The sequence below is a fragment of the Condylostylus longicornis genome, unplaced genomic scaffold, assembly GCF_029603195.1.
Source record: "Condylostylus longicornis isolate FDR11 unplaced genomic scaffold, ASM2960319v2 ptg000030l, whole genome shotgun sequence".
In the NCBI taxonomy this organism is placed as follows: domain Eukaryota; kingdom Metazoa; phylum Arthropoda; class Insecta; order Diptera; family Dolichopodidae; genus Condylostylus; species Condylostylus longicornis.
In genome coordinates, this window is record NW_026577999.1 from 8253722 (window position 1) to 8274355 (window position 20634).

The 20634-nt window shown below is 24.5% G+C and overlaps 4 protein-coding genes across 6 annotated transcripts; 3 read left to right on the forward strand and 1 right to left on the reverse strand.

Annotated features, from left to right (window-relative positions):
* Positions 1-76: 76 nt before the first annotated feature.
* Positions 77-7443, reverse strand: LOC129607827 (protein NASP homolog). Its single transcript, XM_055519014.1, has 6 exons — positions 7283-7443; positions 1490-2270; positions 1073-1433; positions 823-979; positions 474-754; positions 77-410 (listed from the first exon to the last, which is right to left on the reverse strand). The coding sequence occupies exons 2-6, from the start codon at positions 2266-2268 to the stop codon at positions 192-194; spliced, it is 1797 nt and encodes a 598-aa protein (XP_055374989.1). The 5' UTR covers positions 2269-2270; positions 7283-7443; the 3' UTR covers positions 77-191.
* LOC129607828 (uncharacterized) lies at positions 3929-6399 on the forward strand. Of its 2 annotated transcripts, none has more exons than XM_055519016.1 (5): positions 3929-4057; positions 4714-5163; positions 5269-5487; positions 5708-5845; positions 5937-6399. In XM_055519016.1, the coding sequence occupies exons 2-5, from the start codon at positions 5109-5111 to the stop codon at positions 6215-6217; spliced, it is 693 nt and encodes a 230-aa protein (XP_055374991.1). In that variant the 5' UTR covers positions 3929-4057; positions 4714-5108; the 3' UTR covers positions 6218-6399. The 2 variants fall into 2 exon arrangements, with proteins under 2 accessions (XP_055374991.1, XP_055374990.1); XM_055519015.1 differs by having other exon boundaries at positions 3931-4057; positions 4714-5152; positions 5937-6393.
* Positions 7444-8883: 1440 nt separating the features above from the next.
* On the forward strand, positions 8884-15896 carry LOC129607980 (zinc transporter ZIP3). 2 transcript variants are annotated; one of them, XM_055519263.1, is made up of 6 exons: positions 8884-8904; positions 13446-14037; positions 14147-14367; positions 14847-15030; positions 15101-15476; positions 15737-15896. In XM_055519263.1, the coding sequence occupies exons 2-6, from the start codon at positions 13768-13770 to the stop codon at positions 15742-15744; spliced, it is 1059 nt and encodes a 352-aa protein (XP_055375238.1). In that variant the 5' UTR covers positions 8884-8904; positions 13446-13767; the 3' UTR covers positions 15745-15896. The 2 variants fall into 2 exon arrangements, with proteins under 2 accessions (XP_055375238.1, XP_055375237.1); XM_055519262.1 differs by lacking the exon at positions 8884-8904 and adding an exon at positions 11159-11505.
* Positions 15897-16866: 970 nt separating this feature from the next.
* On the forward strand, positions 16867-20151 carry LOC129608134 (uncharacterized). Its single transcript, XM_055519461.1, has 4 exons — positions 16867-16871; positions 17517-17678; positions 17742-18151; positions 19598-20151. The coding sequence occupies exons 1-4, from the start codon at positions 16867-16869 to the stop codon at positions 20149-20151; spliced, it is 1131 nt and encodes a 376-aa protein (XP_055375436.1).
* The last annotated feature ends 483 nt before the right edge of the window (positions 20152-20634 follow it).

The window sequence follows — 20634 nt, forward strand, 5'->3', positions numbered from 1 at the left end:
TATTCAAATTTGAATATTGAGCGTTCATTAATTTGATTAGTAGAAGTGGAGGGAAATATACGAAATGGATTCAGAATAAAATTTTGCAATTTGAAAATATAAACTTAAATTTTATTATTTTACAATATTAAGTGTGAAATATAATGAAATGATGATCTTTTTTTTTCTTAAATTAATATCATTAGTTGACTTTATCCAGTCTTTTCAGTATTTAAACGTTTTGCAGGCGAATCTTCAGTTTCAACAGATATCGTATCTGGTCTTTTACGTTTAATTAAATGCGAAATATCATTCGGTTTGGATGAAGATGCAGAAGATTCTATAGAACTTGAACTTCCTTCTATTTTTCCAGTATTTTGTTTTGAAGGTGATTTGTATTTGTCGAGAGCAGCTCGAACTTCATCAATTACCTGAAAATTAAAACATTTATAAATATTTTAGGAAATATTCAAATTTTTAAATGTTTAAATAACTTGTTGTCTGGTTTCTTCAATTTCGACTATTTTTGCCATAATATCTTGTTGGGTTTCTTCTATGTCTTTAATTGTATTTTTATCATTATCTGTAAGCTCATTTTTACTTTTGATTTCTTCAATTTCATCACTTAATAAATCACAGGCAGTTTTAAATGCTTCAGCCCCTTCTTGGTTTAAAGCTTCTAACAAGAAAGTTAATCCTATTTTATAATGAATTTCTGCTTGAGCTCTGCGTTGATCTTTAAACGATAATTCTTGATAAATTCTTAATGCTTTTCCTGGAAATGATAATTATTCCTTATTATTTTAAATTGAACTTTTATCCTTGAATAAATTCATTTAATACCATAGTCTTCCCTTGCAGCATCAAAGATTTCATTTTCAAATTGAATATTACCAAGTTCGGTATGTATTTCTGCTAAATGAGGTAAACCTTTCATTCCTTGCTTTGAAAAAATATTTGCAGCCATTTCTAAGGTTTCCCAAGCTATTTGTAAATTTGTCTACATTGAATACAAATAATTTATCAGATAAATGGCAAAAATTAGGCTTTTTATTGTAAGTATATAAAATATGTCTAAGAGTAAGTAACGTACCGGCTCACTTCCTTCATCTTCTTCATTGTTCTCATTTTCTTCTTGTTCATTAGTTGCTGAAGTTTTCAACTGAGCAATACTCGGAGAAATGTTAGGCTTGCTTGACGTGCTAGGCTCTTCCTGTAGTTTTTCTTCTTTTGAAATTTTATCTTCTTTTGAAATTTTATCTTCTTTTGCTTCACCGTCGCCATTAAGCTTTGGAACATTACTTTCTGATTTCTGTTCTTCTGTCTTTCCAGACTGTTCTTCTTTGCTCTCCTCTTCCGGTTGATCCTCAGAATCCTCTTCCTCTTCTTCAACATTTGGTACATCCAACACCTTATTTTCGTCAAGTGAAAGTGATATAAGACTTTTAGCGTAACTAAGAAGAAATTTCTAGATAAATTTAATTACATAACTAATTTTTAAAATATTTACAGTAACAAAGGCATTCCCAATGCTTCATTTTCTGGTCCATAAATCTCTTCAAACAGCTCACATGCTTCTCCTAATTGATCAGCAGCTTCTTCAAAATTTTTTAGCAAAAAATTCCTACTACCTTGACTGTAAAGATCCTGACAAAGATCTAATTTATAGTCTTCTGTACCTTCTTCTAAGATTTTCTCTAAATTATTTTCAGTTCCTTCTTCTATATTCGGCGTTTCAGCACTTTTTTTGTTATCAGTTTCACCTACTTCCATTTTTTCTATGTGCCCATCATTAGTTTCTTGATTCTCTTTTTTGTTTTCACTTTCATTAACATTACTGATCTTGCTTTCATTGTTTCCTTCACTGCGAACTTTTTCCCCTACATTTGGTTTCGTATTTTCAGCGCTTTCACCTTCTTTTTCTACTTTTCTGATTTCTTCTTCGATTTTTTCATTACCATTTTCATTAACTTCATCAATTTTCTTTTGAATTTTATCTTCTATTTTATTTTCTACTTGATTGACTTTTTTTTCTATGTTATCACTATTTTCAATATTTTGCTCTTTTATTTTCTCTTTACTTTTACTTATTTGTTCTGTTTTATTCTCACTTTCATCATGTTTTTTATCTTTATCATCAATATTATTTTCTATTTCTTCACTTTTTTCAATGCGTTTACTTTCTACTTCATCTGATTTCTTTATTTTTTCATTAAGATGAATTTTTTCTATATGCTCGTTTGTTTGCTTTTCTACTTCCGTTCCATTTTGGTTCTCTGAATCAGCCATAACTAGAAAATTTATAAAATTATATATTTTTTAAATAAGAATTTTTTTTTATTATAACGAAAGTTTATAGTATTGTGTGCCATTGATTTAAACATTGAAGTCATTTCATTTCAAATCTTGATTACTGCATATATGTTAATTTGTAATAAAAAAAGTGAGTATTTTTTTATATTTAAGGTGTTTTGAGTTCTGTTACTGTTCAGCTACAGTCTGATGGTAGAATTTTAAATATTCTTGTAACATAATCTTCGATTGAAAAGATTTTTTTTTATAATGTAATTTGATTTTGACAAGAAATATACAAAATTCAGTCACCGCTAAGGAATATGTTTAGTAATAAGGTAAGTTTAGTGATTGTATAATGTAAAAAACTAACTTACTTACTCGGCGTGTTTGCCCGTTTATAAAATTTGTATATCTTTTTCCAGGTAGAAAATTGAAATTTTTAAATTTCGAATGATCTTAATGAAAAAATTGTATTTATCCGAAATAAACTTCATAAAAATTTGCTCTCCCTCTCAAAAAAATTGCTGTGTCCATAAAACAAAAGACAATTTTTAAGGAAGGGTAAGAACTTACATCTTCCTCATATAAAAATATTATAAGCAAAAGTCAGATTGTTGAAATAAATCTTCAAATTAACCGTTATCTAAAATTAATTTTTTTTTTAAATAAGAATCTATTGTTTGATTTTACTAGAATAAAATTTCTTTTCATCTTCCTTTCCTTCGAAATTATTACCCTTCAATCTATCGTTTTTCGATTCCCAATTTTTTCGATACTATAATTTTCATTCAGTTTTTTTTTTAAATCAAAAATTTAACATTAATCGTCTTCTTATCTAAAATATACCGTTATACCTTAACTCAAACACTAACAAATTAATTAATTTTTTATTCCATTATTATTATTTTTCAAAATGATTGCCTTTATGTTCCTTCAAAGCAAAAACAATATGTATTATAAGAATTATTTCAATTGAACACAGAAATTTTACATTTGATTATAGAGCTCGCACAAATACAAGTTATTTAATCAAATAAACGAAAGAAAATGTGCTTTTTAACAATCCATTATTAATCAAGAGCATTTTTAATGTATGCGGACTTTAAAATTATGTCAATTACTAAAAATGCTCGAGTTTCATTTAATACAAAATGAATATTTTGATTATTAAAATAATTATCTCGATGACGTACAAAATTTACAAAATTAAATATTTCAAGAATTTATTTGCTTTCAATTTATTAAAATAAATTATAATTTTTTTCTTTGTAACAATCTGTAAGCAAAAAAAAATAAAATAAAAGAAAAAAAAATGTAAGAAGTAAAAACAAATCATAAATAAAAAAAAAGTTAATGTTACACGTTGATACCATTAATTTTTTTTTTACTTTGTGATTTAAAATGTAATTTTCGAATAAATATACCACTATTGTGTAAGTGTTATGTTACTTGTTTATTTTGCAAATTTTATCCTTACATGTTATCTACATATTGCAAAATGAAAAGAAATTTTAAATTAATATTAATATGCGCATGATCGCAAAATATTTGTAAAATAATAATAAATGTATTTAGCTAGAGTTCTCTACTATTTAGTTTATCATTTTTAGCTATATAAAAAAGTTTATAATTACCTAATCACTTAAAAAAATTTAATAGTTTATTGAAATTTAAGAAAAAATACAAAAGAAATAAAAATAAAATTTAAGTATTTAAAATTATTGTGATATAATGTTAAAAAAGTATTAACAATAGTGAATTAGTAGTACAACATTTCGCTCAGGTGAATTTATAAAATAAAATTTTTTATTAAAACAAATTAAATCAATTCTTTATTAAAGATGTAGTTTTTCTTAAAAGAAACATAGTTGATGTAATTAAATATTAAAAATTTTCATTTGAATTTATTATTACTTCAGAAATATTGCCATTAGTAATAATTTTTTGCTGAAGGATATTCTCATATACTTAATACATAATAATAATCGTATATGAAATTCTTAATATTCTAAATGTTGTAAATTTTCAAGGACTTATAATACGTAAAGACGACACAAGTTTTATATACAATAAGTTTTTCCATAAATTAAAAAAAAAATTTTTTTTTTTTTTGGGTTCATATCCTTAAATTTACAATCGCATGCAAAGATTATGGTGAACTATAATTTACAAAAAAAAAAAAAAAAATTCTTAAGAATGAGATTTTTAATGTTATTTTATAACGATATGCTAACAGAAGAGCCATCGTTCTTTAACATTGTTTTTATCAAAATTGTAAGGAATACTATTGTAATTTTGTTTATAATAAGTTCTAGAATTTGTTTATGCAAAAATAAATTTATTACAGCACATTCATCAGTGCCTTTAAGTAAAATTTTTATAAATAAAATTTATTGATACTTGTAACAATAACATTTTCTTTATTTTTTTTTTTTGCAGAAATTTTAATTTTTATGCACCTAAATGAAACATAAACGTCGTAAAAAGTTAAAATGAAATTCGAAGAATATAATTATAACATGTATGAGAAAGATTAAAAATTTTATTCTAAAAATTAAGTTAACACTTTATAAATTGTACTTTAATCTTATGATGCAAGCACGAGCACAAACTCAAGCTACAACATTTACAAATCCTGGAGATGTTAATTCAAATGGATGCTGTTCTTTTATGTGTATTTCACAACCATTAATTTTATTATTTATAACATTAATAGTAACGACAACAGCTACTGCAATGCTTTCTGCTGCTATAATGACCGATCATTGGGAGCATATTAATTGGGATTCAGAAAGATTAAATAAAATTATAAATAATGTGACACAAACAATAAGATGGATACAACCAAGGGGGAGAATTTTAGAGATAACCAGTCATCGTATGTAATATGTATAAATTTTTTGGTTTTATTATTATTATTAGTCATAATTTAATATACATATACATACATATATAAAAATTAATAACATATAAAATGTCCTTTATTTTTATTAGATCATAAACCAATATTTTTGATACCATTATATGGTGGAATATGGACATTATGTATGGATGTAACGCATAAAGAAATAAGATTACTAAGAGAAAGAGCTAGATATCGTCATGGTTTATGTTCTAGTTATTTAAATATTTCCATAGAACGTAGTCGACGTGAAGAGATGAGAGGTGATTGGAGTCATAATGATGCTCAAGCGTCTATTCAACCCCATATGCGTAAGTATAAGAATAAATTATAAATAAAATTAATTATCTACAAAAAAAAAAAAAAAAAAAAAAACAAATTATACAATTAAATTTTGTAAAAGTTTTGATTGGCAGCATTAGACAATAATTAATAAAAATATACATATACTTATATGTTTGTATGTCTAAATATTGCTTATGAATGTATACATTGAATGAATTGATTATATGACATTATGTACGCTTTCAGGAATGCAAAATTTATCAATATCATGTTCATTAGTGTGCCTAATAATACTTGGCAGTGCCGCTTTAGTAGGAGCTTTTGGTATATGCCAAAAACAAATTAGTGCCATATTAATTACTGGTATAATGTATTTGTTAGCAGGTAAAATATTAACATAATATTGTTAAAAAAAAAGAGGAAATGTTAATATTTTTATCGAATATTTATTTTTTTTTTTTCTATATTAATTTAGCTTTATTTGCATTATTTACTTTAACAATAATTCATTATAAACGTCAACATGGTCGCCCAATTGTTGAAAGTGATTTTGATGACAACATGGTTGATGGTATTGTTACACTACCAGGTGCTATGAGACATGCACATCGCCTTTTAAGTGCTAGAATAATTGCTTTTTCTTGGAGTTTACAATTAGGATGGGGCGGTGTTCTTTTATGCACTTTAACATCAGGACTTTGGATATTATTATCTAAAGTTTTAAGATATAATCCTATTTCAGCTTTTGCTATATGAACTTATTTTTTTGTTTTCTTATATAAATTTTAAAATATTTTTGTACTTTACAGCAAAAATTAAATTTTAAGATGAAAAACAAAGAAAAAAAAATTTATAAGTAACATATAAATGTATATAAATATTGCATACGTATATGTACATACATACTTATATAAAATAACAAATTTTGAATTACAGCTTTTGCATTTTGAATTTTTAAAAAAAATTTGTTACATTGTGCTTTATATATGTAATTATAAGCTTTATTTTATTAATAAAAAAATATAAAAAATTTTTATATCTTTTCTATTGCATACTGTATAGATTTCTTGTGTTTTCTATACAGAACTGAGAAGTTGGGAATTACTTGAATAATGCACATGAGGCACTTGGTCAGGCAATTAATAATGAGTTAATTATGTAGGTAGGTGTTATATATGTAGATATGTACATGTATTGTTTAGGATCGGCTAATTTAGAAAGAATTGTAATTTCGTTCAGAATTGTATATTTTTCTGAAATCAAAATTATCTGGAGAACTTAAAAGTAGGTATGTACGTTAAAATACAAGAAACGTATTATACCTGCATAATATACATATGTATGGACATATTGTGCATACTATGTATGTACGAGTCACTCGTATGTACATATGTATGTATACGTACTATAAAAGATACATAATATCAAAATAGTGGGATGAGTAAAACAATTTGAGTCTGCCGCGTAAAACCTTTAATTCTATAATACAGTTGTGTTGAATTTACTTTTATATTTTATATTTGCAGGAACATTAGATTAATCTTCCATCTAAATGAATACCTAATGGCGTACCTACGCCTTTTAACATATATTCATACTTTTTTTCATTTCAATTAAGGAAAAAACTTTTTACCTTTGGGCATTAATATAAAATTACAAAATATTAACTCATAAGTCATTGATCTTTCTTAAGCTAATCTATATAGTTCATATTATAAAATTATATTTCCACTCTAATAATGCATTCCGTACACCTTCATGGAGAATGCATTAAGCAAAAAAGAAAATCTTTAAAAATTAAAGTAAATATGAGGAACTTACCTTAACTTAATTTAAACACAATTTTCGCACTTAAATATATTGTCCTTTATAATAAAAATTATCAAAAATAACGACTTAAAAATTTTTTAATAAACATTAATTGGCGGCAAGCAATTAAAATCTAAACATATTTTTATATGAAACACTTTGACAAAATGTCAAAAAATTTATATAGAAGAAATATTTTCCAAACCAAGGCGCGTTCTTTGCTAGCTGTCATTTATGATTAGTGCTGCCAATTAGATAAAAAGTATACGTTCTAGAGTTATCGTTTTTTTATTAAGGTTGTGTTTGTTTCAATGATTTCTATAATCTATTAAAAATTTACCGTTGGTAGCAGTTGTTGAAACTAATATATGTTCATGGATCTAAAATCATAATGGTAAAAAATAAAGTAAAGTTAAAAGGCAGAGTAAAAATTTCTTTTGGTGGTGTTCCGGAAGTATTCCTGAAAAATCATATATCATCTGGTTTCATATGTCTTTTGTTTTTATTGCAATATAAAATGTTAAGAGCAGTTTTCGCGGCAAAATGTCATAATTCATATAAAATACACATATTTAAAGGGGACTACAGAAAATTAAGCGAAATTACCGACGCGCGTTCAAGCACTGACAGTAAAATAGCCTAAATTTCTATTTTACCACTAGCGGTTTGTTTTTTGACATTCTCTGTTTCCATGGATGTTTGACATTTTATGTCGTTCACCCCTATAGATATGGTTTTACAATTACTGATCTTTTGACAATATATTGTATATTTTAACGACATATTACAAATCTATTTATATACAACAAAACATGCTAAAGATTATTACCGTTATTTTTATATGTATTATTTGTTGCACGCAAATTAAGTCAATAACACATTTTAAAAGCTTTTTTACATGGGTATACTATAAAATAATATATTAATTACATTTGAGTATATAGAATCACTATGTAAAGCTACATTTTCTACATATTACTGGTATGTATACAAAACATTTCTTAAATGACTTTAAAAAATAAACAATTAAATTCTCTAATAACCTGTATTGAAAATATCTTCGGTTCGGTTACGTTTTGAATGAGAGAGATATCGAGGTAAATACAAAATTATTGTTTTATTTTTTTTTTTTTTTTTTGTAAAATTTTATCAAGAAATTGAGCTTTTCATTGTATTTATATAAGAATAATATTATACTTTTAAGCCAACACTACTATTGTGCAGTTACTGATCACTGATCAGTCATTCTTAACTTTTATAGGCGAGTGAGTCTGAAATATCTGAATACTTTTATAATTTATGGGTTAATTTTTTTTTTTTTTGGGTTGTGGTGTGTTAAGCTTTGCATCATTTGCTTGTATTTTGAAATAACTATTTGTTGTTGTTTTTAGGTTTATACATTATTATTGTTTTGTTACTAATTGTTAAAAAAAAAGAAACAAAATTATCGAGAAAAAATCTAAGAGTAGAAAAAATAAACAAATTTTCTTTGTGTTTTTTGGGGAATTTTTGCATTGATATTTTGATTACGAAATCAAAAATTGAATATCGAATCGAATAATGAATTTATAAAAATTTTAGTATTTTAGTAATGTAATATATCAATAATGGAGTATGTAATTTAAAATATGTAGGTATGTATGTATGTGGATATCGACCTTGTTAATTTATTTCTATTTTAGTTTCTGCTTAAAAAAATTGGGAAATTAAATTTTTACATTTTTTCTTTTGTGCAAGTTAACAACAATTATCAAGATCTATAACAATAGCATCAATATTTTTTAACATTCGTTCGTGTTTATTGACGTTTTTGTATATCTGTACACTGATTTTGTGGTGACGAAGTACAAGTTTAGTTTACATCTCAGTAATAATTGTAGTTAAGAATATAAATTATTTTTATTTACCAACATTATTAATATATTTGAAATTACATACATGCATACTTTAAATTGTAATGCTTTCCTACTTCATATCGAATGTACGTACACATAACTTCAATATATTTTCGTTTTTGTCTTCAGATTCAATAATGAAAACTGAAATAAAGAATTTTACGAATGTAAAATAGCAACGTGTAAGAATTATCATTTTAATAATTAAGATAAAAAATTAAAAAATACATTTTTAATATTTGATACCCGTTTTGTTAAGTATACAGTATGTATGTAATGTTTTGAAAATAAAAAGTGGGACCATGCTTAAAATTTATTTATAATATGTATATAATTTGCACAATACGCATAGTTGTACATCAATTATTCTATTTGCACAATTGTGTTTTTTATTTTTACACTCTAAGCTACACGTGTACCTAATTCAATAAATTAATTATGGATTTAAAGATAAGGCAAATACATAATTATATTTATTAATACACACGTTATGTGTACCTACGAGACTCGTACCTACATAGGTATGAATACGTTATTATTTTTGTATCAATATTATGGATACTATGATGCGTATAATCTGTTATGATAGAATAAATATTTTACATTCAATCAACTATAATATTTACATATGACTATCCTGTTACATATACCTACATTAGTATAGTTATCATATTTTCCTACTATTATTAGAATTAGAACAATAAGAACTCATAATTAAAGTTAATGACAATGGTTTAAACACAATTATAACTAAGTAATAGAGAGTGTTCGTAATAAATAGGTTTAGAAGAAAATGTAAATAATTTAATATATAAAATGCCGTTGCGCTTGATATGCACTCATATAATGCAGAAATATTTTCATTTGCAAAAATGACAAAGGTATATCGAGTACTCGGTATATCATAGTAGGTATGGTATGATGTCTTTGTAGATTCCGTATTATTGTTGACATTACGTAATATTGCAATAAGAAATGTTTTATTATATTCCCTATTTTATCAATTATTTATTTTTTTAGAAAAAGCATTAATAACTTTAAGCCTTTACGTTCTACGTGCATAATATATCTTAACATAAACGAACCCCATCTTGTACATTCAAAGAAAAATTTATTCCAAGGTATTTGTTATCTGTAAAAACTTCATTGTGAAAATTTTTCTTGTTAACTGTTATCTATTTAGTTTTTTAAACAATGAAAATAATATATTACTGTTTTTTTCATTGGAAATTTCTAGTTTCTCAATATTATTTTTAACATAATAATAAAATTTTATATAATGTACTTATATGCATATGTAAGCATTCGTAGTTGAGCCCGAGTATTCGTCAATTTATATATTCTGTTGAAATTGCAGAATAGGTTTTAAGCTTGGTTTTCTGATGAAATTCGATTTCCTTGTATTTTGTATATCTTAGAATATACATATGTATATGTATGTAGGTAGATTTAAAAATAGTCAAGCTCTACTTTTGATTATAAAATATATTTTTTATTAATTAATATGGTTATAAATACATATATGTATAAGTATATAGGGAAATTGAATTTGTTTTTAAGTATGTATACATATATAAATATATGTATGTATCAAATTTTTAATTAACAAAAAATGTGTCATATTGCTATGAAATAATTTAATTTTTGATTCAGATAAGTGTAGGAACATAAAATAATGTAATCACAATCAGATTATAGACCTTAAAATTTCATTACTTATTTACAAAGCAAAAACATGAAAATACATATTTCTTTGAAAAGTGACATTACCTACATCTATACATACATACCTACATATAAGGATTGTTTATATTTTCTTATTATTTTTGGAAAACCTTTATTGACTTTACAAAAGAAAGACGATATCAACAATATTTTTTTATTTAATCTTCATTGCTCAATAAATAAATAAATTTTTAATTATGTAATAGCGCCGAAATTCTTTTAATATTTTTAAGAAATAAGGGACGAGATAACGGTACTTTTTTTTAGAAAAAAAGTATCAAATCATTCAAACAAGTAATGATGTCCCGACACTGCATTAATATAAATAACAACCAGATGCATTAAATTATTTACATACAAAATACATATTGGAGCATATGCACTTTATCATTTACATAATATTGTTATACAAGCACATACCCACGCACATAATCATACGAGTATAAGTGTCGAGTATTTTCAAATGACTAAGATTAAAGTTATAAATTTCGGGTTTTTCCTAAATAATTTCAATATATTCATTATATTATTTTACGACGCATTATGATGTTACTTTTTCCAAGCTTTTGCGTTATTTATAGTTTCTTAATGAATATGAATGCAATACAATTAAGTGTAAGTTTGCTGTTTAGTGTAATAATTTTGCTTTATTTGATACTAATTATGATAATTATGAAAAATTCCATAATTCATATTTAATCTATTCATCTACGCTAACGAACCATTAATAAATAAGTAATATTAATTGTAAAAATAGAACCAAAGTGGTGAACGACAATGGTGGACGATTGCTGTCGTTAATCGGAAAACACCAGCGGAACGGCAAAATCAACTGTATATAGTTATATACAGTACATATTTTGCATAGTATGTCACACACACATGGAGACAGATGTTCTACTCGTAGGTAGTCCCATTTGAATATGTTTATGAATTCTATGACATTTCGCCGAGGAAAATTATTCTTGTTCTGTTTCCAGCCTAATATAGCCAATTGTAGTTTGTTACGATAAAAACAAAAATGCGTATTACAAATGTGATATTAACTAGATTCTAGAAATATATATGAAATAAAGTACTATTGCAAGTTTTGTATTAAATTTCGGGCACAAAGCTGGAGTATACATGCTATAAAGTATAAATGACTATAAGAAATTAATTACAATTCAAAGAAAAGTAATGTTAAGTTGAAATTACTTAAATTGAGCTATCAAACCATGTTTGCATACATACATATTTATGTCATTATTATTGAATTTGAAAAATTAACGATTAATGATACTTTAAAATCAACAATGCCTAGTATTCGGTATATTTATAATTAGAGCTTCAAATCATTATAATTCTTCTACTAATCAAATTAAAATATTTTTTCCGAAAAACAAAAAAAAACCTCGCTTGTTTGCCACAACACTGACATAACTCAAAATTTGTACATTTGAGATTTGTACATTTGTTATTAATTCTTACAGTATTGTATGGGATAATTTCTAAGCTAGAGAAAATAGTGCGTTTGCACAAAAAAGTAATTAAAAGTATTTTCTTTCTTATTTTATATATCTGAATTATATATTGTTTTGGTATATACACCTTCTTTGAGATTAAAGGCAATTCACCTAAAATTTATCAGTCAACTTTTTTACTTTTATCATTTATTTTTCTTTAAAATATTTAAATACACAGATATATACATAATATCAGATAATATATAACTGTTTATATATTATTATTTAAATAAATTTATGGCTAATTATTTAAAAAATGAATATAAATACTATCTATACATATGAATTTTTTTATTAAAAATATTTATTTTTACTACGTAGACATTTTTAATATTGTATACCTAAATAGATAAAATTCGGTTGGTCTAAGCTTTTTTTAAATTTATTAGTGCCTTATGTGCTACTATAGTTTTTTCAAATTTGTTTTTGAAATATACCATTAAGTAAAGTGTGATAAATAAGAAAAGGAATGAACTTTGAATAGCTTGAGGTATAATTGTGAATTGTTTGCTCACATTAGATATGTACATACAGATATACAATATAAATTAGCAGTTTTTTTTTCTGATATTTAAAAATTTAGAGTTATAATGAAACTGCAGATTAAAGCCAGTTTTGCTTTATTAACTTTTAAGAAACAAAAAATAAATTGTTAATTTTTTAAAAATTTATAAAACATAAGTATTTTAATTTGATACTGAATATTAATATAATTTTATTTATTAATTATAAATTTAAATAAATGAATACATATGTAAACAAATAAACATAATACTCGTAATAATATAACACTTCTCAATATACAATATAAACATACCATACGACATCTATCTACTTTATTATGAAACACTCATTCGTCTATTACTTTAAGCCTGAAATATTTCTCTTAAATAAATAAATAAAATAACTCTCATTATCATTTTTGTTTATATTATGAATTATCAAAAAAAAAAAAAAAAGAAATTTTTATATATTTAAATAAATTTAATGATAATTCTATCAAAATAAATGAGCATCCCATATAATATTAAAATTAATTTTAATTCTCAGTAGATTCATCACCTTCAACATCAATGGATTCTTCATAGGCTGTGATATTTACTACAATAATAATTACATACATTAATACATACATAGATACATGAAATCATATGTATGTACAATAAAATTTACATTTGTGTAATCTGTATTTTTGAAAAGTTGTAATTCATTTTTACTGAAAAAAAAAAAAACAAAAAATCAAAATATAACATACATACATGTGTACATATGTACATAAGTAGTTATATTACCTGAAATATCGTTAGATTTGATTGACTGGTCAAAATAAATTAATTATTGTTAAGATAACTTACATGAAATTTTATGAAAAATGGAAGAAAGTAATATCGTAATAATGTCTAATGCAACAGCAGGGGCAAATAAAAATGCCACATCAAATTTAAATGATTTTGATCCAGATTTTGCTATTCGATATAAAATCTTAGCAATGTTTGTATTAGGAGTTGGCAGTTTAGTTGCTGGTATTTTACCACGTTTAATATCATATGGACAAAGAAAAGAGAATTTTTTTATATCATTAATGTTATGTTTTGGAGGTGGTGTATTATTGGCAACAGCTTTAGTTCATATTTTAGTTGATGTAAGTTTCAAAATATAAATTTGAAATTCAATTTTTAAAAACAATTAAGATCACTACATATTATGTTGTGTAATTAAAATTACAATACATACATATATTTATGTTTTAGGTACGAAAAGATATGTCAGAAAATGCTGAAGTTTATCTGTGCCTTGGATTTTTTGTAATTTATTTTATTGATGAATTTATACATTATTTTTTTGGTGAAGCATTACAACATATGCACGATAATTCTGAAAATGATCCTCATGAAACAAATTATAATCATTATGGAACATCATCAGATATTTCAGGTTATGAATATGAAGCTTTATTAAATAATGGAGCTAGGTAATTTAAAGTATTAGCTATCTATGATTTTTAATAATTTATATTTAAATTTCATATGAAATGTTTTTGTCTATTTATGTTAGCAACAAAGTGATAACAGAATTTAAATGAAAATTTTGATAAGATTTTGGAACTTTAAAATTTCCTAATATCTGATTACATTATGTACGTATATATGTATGTACATGTTTATCTTAGAACATCACTGTATTTATTTATTTTGTTTTATTTTAAGTTAAAATTTAAAGTTAAAATTATTGTGATTTTTATATCAGATTTTAAATAGTTATGCAAATATCTTAATAAGTATGTTAACGAAGATTAAAATTTATTAAAAAAATAATGTACACAATATATATGTATGTATATATTTTTTGATTTTAGACATTAGATGTTTTAAAGTTTTCATGAATTTTATCAGCTAAATTGTACAAAAAATTTAACATTTATAATTACAAAACATATTTTGTATATTTTAGTCATTCTCATCATCAACCTGGAGAGACTTGTGATGCTGATGAAGGAAATGCAAGAATTTGTTATACAAGTCATGATGAACCTTGTGCGGAAACGAGAAGTGGAGCACTAGGATTAGTTACAGCACTTTCAATACATTCTATAATTGAGGGATTAGCAATTGGATTACAAAATACAAGTGCTGGAGTTAGTATTTATAATTAAATATTTAATTATTAAATTCAGATACATTTTTATATTAAATTTTGTTTTTTAGGTAATGGTGCTATTTTTAGCTGTCGCTTGTCATAAATATGTTATGAGCTTTTGTTTAGGTCTCGAGATACGAATGACATCGAATTCAAATATTAAAAAACATTTATTAGCTGTAACGATATTTAGTTTAGGTTCAGTTATTGGAATCGCTATTGGTATGGCTTTAGATGGTATACCAACAGAATGGAGTAAATCTGCTTTTCCGATACTACAAGCTTTAGCTGGCGGTACTTTACTTTATGTAACAGTTTGTGAAGTATTACCTAGGGAAAGGGCTAGATGGCATCAAAATCCAACAAAAAGATATGCTGGTATAGCACAATTTTTATCAGTTGGATTTGGATTTGCTGCTATGTCATTAGTTGAACATTTTTTGGGTTAGTTAGTTTTTAATAAATTAAGGACTAAATTTTGTTATTCCATGATATAGATGTAATTTTAGTATGATTAACACTTAGCAAATTTGGGTTGGATAACCCACTTCTTGTTTTGATAAATATGTTCTAAATAATTATTAAAATTGATCATTAATGAAATTATTTCATACACATACATGACAAAATTTAGTCTTAATTTAAGGAGAAACCATTTTTGCTAAACTAACTTAAATAAATTATTAACATTTATTTTTTTACAGAGCATTAATATCAAGAATGATGATCACCTTAAAGAAATTAAAACTAAAAAAATCCTATAACAATTAAAAAAAATTGTTCTAATAGTTTAGTTAAATTAAGAGAAATAATGTAAGTGTAAAATTTAAGAAATGAAATTATATTATATATAGTGTTATATATATATAAAGTATTATTATTATAAAATTTATGATCTACATAATATGATTTTAATTAACTTATTTGAGGCGCATTAATTTTGCATCAAATGGCCCTTAATATATTCAACTTAATGTATACATTATATGTGTATAATTCGAATCATAGATTAGAAATAAACCTACCATTTTACAGGAGAATCCAATTTGAAGCTCGTTCGATTTGTGGGCATTATAGGTATTTTGTATGAATAAGAAATTTAGTTTTAAATGAATAATGAACCTTTCCCAAGAATGATTATATCTTCTTTGAATTTCGTAAATATATTAAAATTTGTTATAAAAAATATAATCAAACATTTTAAAAGGAAGTAGGAAAATTGAAAAGGAGCAAGAGGGAGAGCAGAGATGGATGATTAACTGCTTCGATTCATCTTACTATTAATATTTTCAAAAAAATAATATAGATATTTAATGTAGTGTATACCTTGCAAAATAAGGTTTTAACGACCAATAAAAATATTGAAATATGCATGAGTCAACTATAAAATTTCACTATACATGATGTTTCATAGTATTAGTATAAATCCGGCAGATCCTCATCTTCATGAGTTTAGTATTTAAAAAGAGTTGTAAGTAAATACATACACATCTAAATGAATTTGGCATTATCTACATTATGTTTTAAGCAGATGTGAAATAAAAGCTGGAAATAAAGGGAAAGTCAAATTAATGGAAACGTATTTTTTTATTGACATTTTAAATTCAAATTGTTTCATTATGAGAAACAATGCAAACTTATCTATGCTTATCTATACTTAGTGTTAAGTTTAGCACTTAGTTATAGGAATATTTCGAAGATCATCTTTACTATAAAGAAAAAATTTAATTGTGAATTTAGTGTGTACTCAAACAAATAGTGGGAGTTAGAAGAAAACTCCGCGTGGGAGGTGGAATATAAACAAAGTGCTTACTACCACAGATCTGTTATGATAATGACGTATGTTTGAGGGCTCCTGCTTTAAATAAACAGAAGTGAAATTAGCAAAACAGAATATATCTTAAATACGGTAGTTCAAATGTCTTCTTCAAATACAATAGCAAATAAGGGCTAATCAGTTAGTTTTAGGAAAAGTAAGTACGTAATTTTTTTTTGTTACCCACTCCATATTTAACGAGAAAAAACTTATTCTTTAGGTTGCTTCTTTTGAAAAGTTATAATTTTGTAAAAATGATCATTTAATTTTGATTTGCATAGCGATTTGCCATGACTGTGACTCTTTAATTTTCTTATTTTGATTTTTTATTATACATACATACATTTGTACATACGTTTATTTTCTTTTTTGGTAACGAACTTCTTATTGAGCTTATTTTAATTCACAAACAAACTATAAAATAAAATACCACTCGGAAGAAAGTTTTTTATTTTCGTATTAAAATTGCTATATGATCAGTTTACGTTTAACCATCTTGCAGTAAAGTTTAAAGAATATCAACGCCATAACATAAATAGTTATTGTAGTACAAAATATACATACATACATACATAAACGAAAAAAATTAAAATATATGTAAAACTTGTAAAAATGAAAGTGTTACAAAAATTAATACTTTTCATTTTTACTTCATTTGCCATTTATAGTTTAGTTAATGGAACTTACATTTTACCTGAGAAAAATGTAACAAATTCTTTAGTTGATAAAAGATCAACAGCATCAGCAATAAGTTGGACTGATCCATATGATGATAATAAACTTTTTATATCAGATGCATGGACATCTCTTTTAGAAGACTATGCATTAAGGTATTTTATTTAGGTACATAAAAAAATTAATAAATGAAAATATATTTAATGTATTGAATACAGTAAAACAAACCGGATGTCACGTATGGAAGGACAATATCAACAACATTTTATACCATCATCAAATTTTTATATTACCAGACGAGTTGATGAATCAGAAAATGATGCAATTAATAATAATAAACGTCCTCCGCGAATAGGAAATTTTCCAAATTTATTAGGCAACGGTGGCCCACCAAATACACCGTTACCACCACCTCCACCAATACAGTCAAATACAGGAAATTTAAATCGACAATTTTTCCAATCAGTTAATAATAAACCGTTACGTGAAGTATCTGAAACGGATTTGTATTTACTAGGTGCTATGGAAAAATTAGTTTATCGTATGGATTATCTAGAAAGCCGTGTACGTAGATCGGAACAATTGATTTATTATCTAATGGCTGGAAATAACCAAAACAAGAGAGAAGGTAAAATTTAAAGAAAATTTTATTACGTTATTAATCATGTCAACGTTATTTTTATACCATAATGAACAAATGATATACATATTTACATATGGTATATTAGATATATTGAAAATTAAAACAATAGTTACAAATATAGGTATAACTCGTGAATATATAATAATATAATAGTTACGTGAGTTTGCATATATATATTGCGTATAAACAGAGTCGCATTAGGCTAATAAGTCATGGAATTTCAGGTACAGATGAACATTTCTTGAAATTATTTTTAAATTTTCAAGTTTATTGTTAAAAATGACGGAATAAAATAATCTTTAAGTTAAGAAACACACGTTATCTTAAGTTAAGAAACCCACGACGAGTATATATTCAACAGTAATAATTTTAAGCAATTTATATAATTAAATTTCGTGTTTTTATATAATCAAATTTTTAGCGATTCTCGATTTCTTGAAATAAAAAAAAGCAAACTCAAAATAATTAAACTCTTTTTAAACTACCCTAATATAAAATTTTATTAAGCATCTTAGATTTTAATATTGTAGTGATATTTTCTCAACACACAATTCAGCTTATGAATTTTAATTGCTGAATAATGTAACAATGTAGTATGATTGCGTTTTTGAAGCCATAACACATTCTGGCATCTCTGAAATTTAATCAAAAATAAAATCGTTCAGTTAATTTAATTTCCAAATAATTTATTTTAGTGAATTTGGAATAGGAATCTGTAGAAAAATAAGATAGAGAACAAGAAATGAGTGATCAACTTTTTGATTTTACAATGACGCACATATTTTTCCCATTTACAAAAAAGATTTGCGTATTTACATGAACGTAATGTATTTCCGTTTTTAAAATTTTGTATACGTAAAATTACATAATCGATAAACGTTATAGTGCATACTATGTGCTGTTAAAATTACCGCATGCTACGTATTAAGCATAAAATTTAGTTTTTATTGTAGGTATTTGTAAAAAACTCCAATGTGCGGGTTTCTTATAATTTTATTTTCATATTAAATTTTTAATGAACATATTCAAATTTAAATAATCCATTATTAATATATAAAAACAAATATTAATTTAATGTATGAATGCAGGTACCTATGTAGCTTACAAATTTGTTTTCACTTTCATTGAAAGACTTGTTTTTTTCTTATTTATTTTTTTTTATTTGTAAATCTATTTGGTTTAAAGTTTTTTTTTTGGAATTTATTTTGTGTTAAACCGAAAAGATAAAATGAAATTTTTATGCACATACATATGGATGTAAGTATAATGTCGTATGTGCGAATGTGTATAAACTTTTTAGTTTATATATGTTACGATATACATACATATATGTATATATAAATTTTTAAAAGAGTGTAAAAAAATAGTTTCATGTATTGCACATTTAAAAATAAAAAGTAAAAAACGAACTTAATCATAATTTTATTTTAGATATCGTACCTGATCCATGCCCTAAAAATTTCACTAAAGTTGGAGATAATTGTTATCATTTATCAGAGCAGCAATTAAATTGGAAATCAGCAAATTCAATATGCAAATCAATGAGCTCACATTTAGCTGAATTTGAATCTATTTCAGAAAATGAAGATATTGTTGCATATGTTTTAAATCATCCACATCATAGAGGTAAAGATTTTTGGTTAGGTGGATTAAATCCTGGTTTATTATGGATATGGTCAAATTCTGCTAAACCTGTTAATCCAAATACAAATTTAACATCAATAGCAAGTACTTATCAAAATTCAACAAATGATTTTAATAATAAGGGGGAAACAACGAAAGATATAAATAATAAAATATTAAATAATATTATGGAAATTAGAGGTAATGGAAGATGTCTTAGACTTTCATATAATCCACCAAAACATACATACTTTTATTATGGTCAAGAATGTACATCAAGACAAAATTTTATTTGTGAATTTGAAGATAAAACAATTGAAAATCAAATAAAAAAAGTTGGACGACAATTGAATTTATTTTAAAAATGTATAAAAAATTTCTTTTACATACTGTAATGAGCTTTATGTAATATTAAATTTTTTTTTAAAAAGAAATGAATCAGTTATTTGGTTTTATAATTAATGGTGCAACTGAATAGATATATTTCAACTATTTGCTTTTGAAAAATTAAAGCTTTTTAGTCATTAGATATAAATAAATATTCAACGTAAAATTACCTGTATGTGTATGTATATACTTTTGTCATTAATATTTTGCATTGTTATTTATTCCATAAATACATAAAAATAATTATATTTCAAATATTAAATTTTGTATTGTTATATTTATCTTAAGGATAAGAAACAAGTAGATGCCCCTAGAATGTTAGTAACAAAAACAACAGAAAAAGTGGACGTTGGATTTCTACAGAATTTCTAAAACTTAAAATTTTTCATTAATAATTGAAAATGAGTTTGAAAATGTGTTTACAAAAGCGATGAAATTTTAAAAATAATTTTAGATAT

What these genes read in the sequence shown, in the direction of transcription:
- LOC129607827 (XM_055519014.1), bottom strand. Translation starts at nt 2,268, where the DNA reads ATGGCTGATTCAGAGAACCAAAATGGAACGGAAGTAGAAAAGCAAACA. An exon ending in TTGGGAATGCCTTTGTTACT is followed by an intron (nt 1,434 to 1,489) that starts GTAAATATTTTA and finishes ATTTCTTCTTAG; the next exon opens with TTACGCTAAAAGTCTTATAT. An exon ending in TTGAAGAAACCAGACAACAA is followed by an intron (nt 411 to 473) that starts GTTATTTAAACA and finishes TTTAATTTTCAG; the next exon opens with GTAATTGATGAAGTTCGAGC.
- LOC129607828 (XM_055519015.1), top strand. Translation starts at nt 4,798, where the DNA reads ATGAGAAAGATTAAAAATTTTATTCTAAAAATTAAGTTAACACTTTAT. An exon ending in TTTAGAGATAACCAGTCATC is followed by an intron (nt 5,153 to 5,268) that starts GTATGTAATATG and finishes TATTTTTATTAG; the next exon opens with ATCATAAACCAATATTTTTG. An exon ending in TATAATGTATTTGTTAGCAG is followed by an intron (nt 5,846 to 5,936) that starts GTAAAATATTAA and finishes ATATTAATTTAG; the next exon opens with CTTTATTTGCATTATTTACT.
- LOC129607980 (XM_055519263.1), top strand. Translation starts at nt 13,768, where the DNA reads ATGGAAGAAAGTAATATCGTAATAATGTCTAATGCAACAGCAGGGGCA. An exon ending in TAGTTCATATTTTAGTTGAT is followed by an intron (nt 14,038 to 14,146) that starts GTAAGTTTCAAA and finishes TTTATGTTTTAG; the next exon opens with GTACGAAAAGATATGTCAGA. An exon ending in TACAAAATACAAGTGCTGGA is followed by an intron (nt 15,031 to 15,100) that starts GTTAGTATTTAT and finishes TTTGTTTTTTAG; the next exon opens with GTAATGGTGCTATTTTTAGC.
- LOC129608134 (XM_055519461.1), top strand. An exon ending in TTAGAAGACTATGCATTAAG is followed by an intron (nt 17,679 to 17,741) that starts GTATTTTATTTA and finishes TATTGAATACAG; the next exon opens with TAAAACAAACCGGATGTCAC. An exon ending in TAACCAAAACAAGAGAGAAG is followed by an intron (nt 18,152 to 19,597) that starts GTAAAATTTAAA and finishes ATTTTATTTTAG; the next exon opens with ATATCGTACCTGATCCATGC.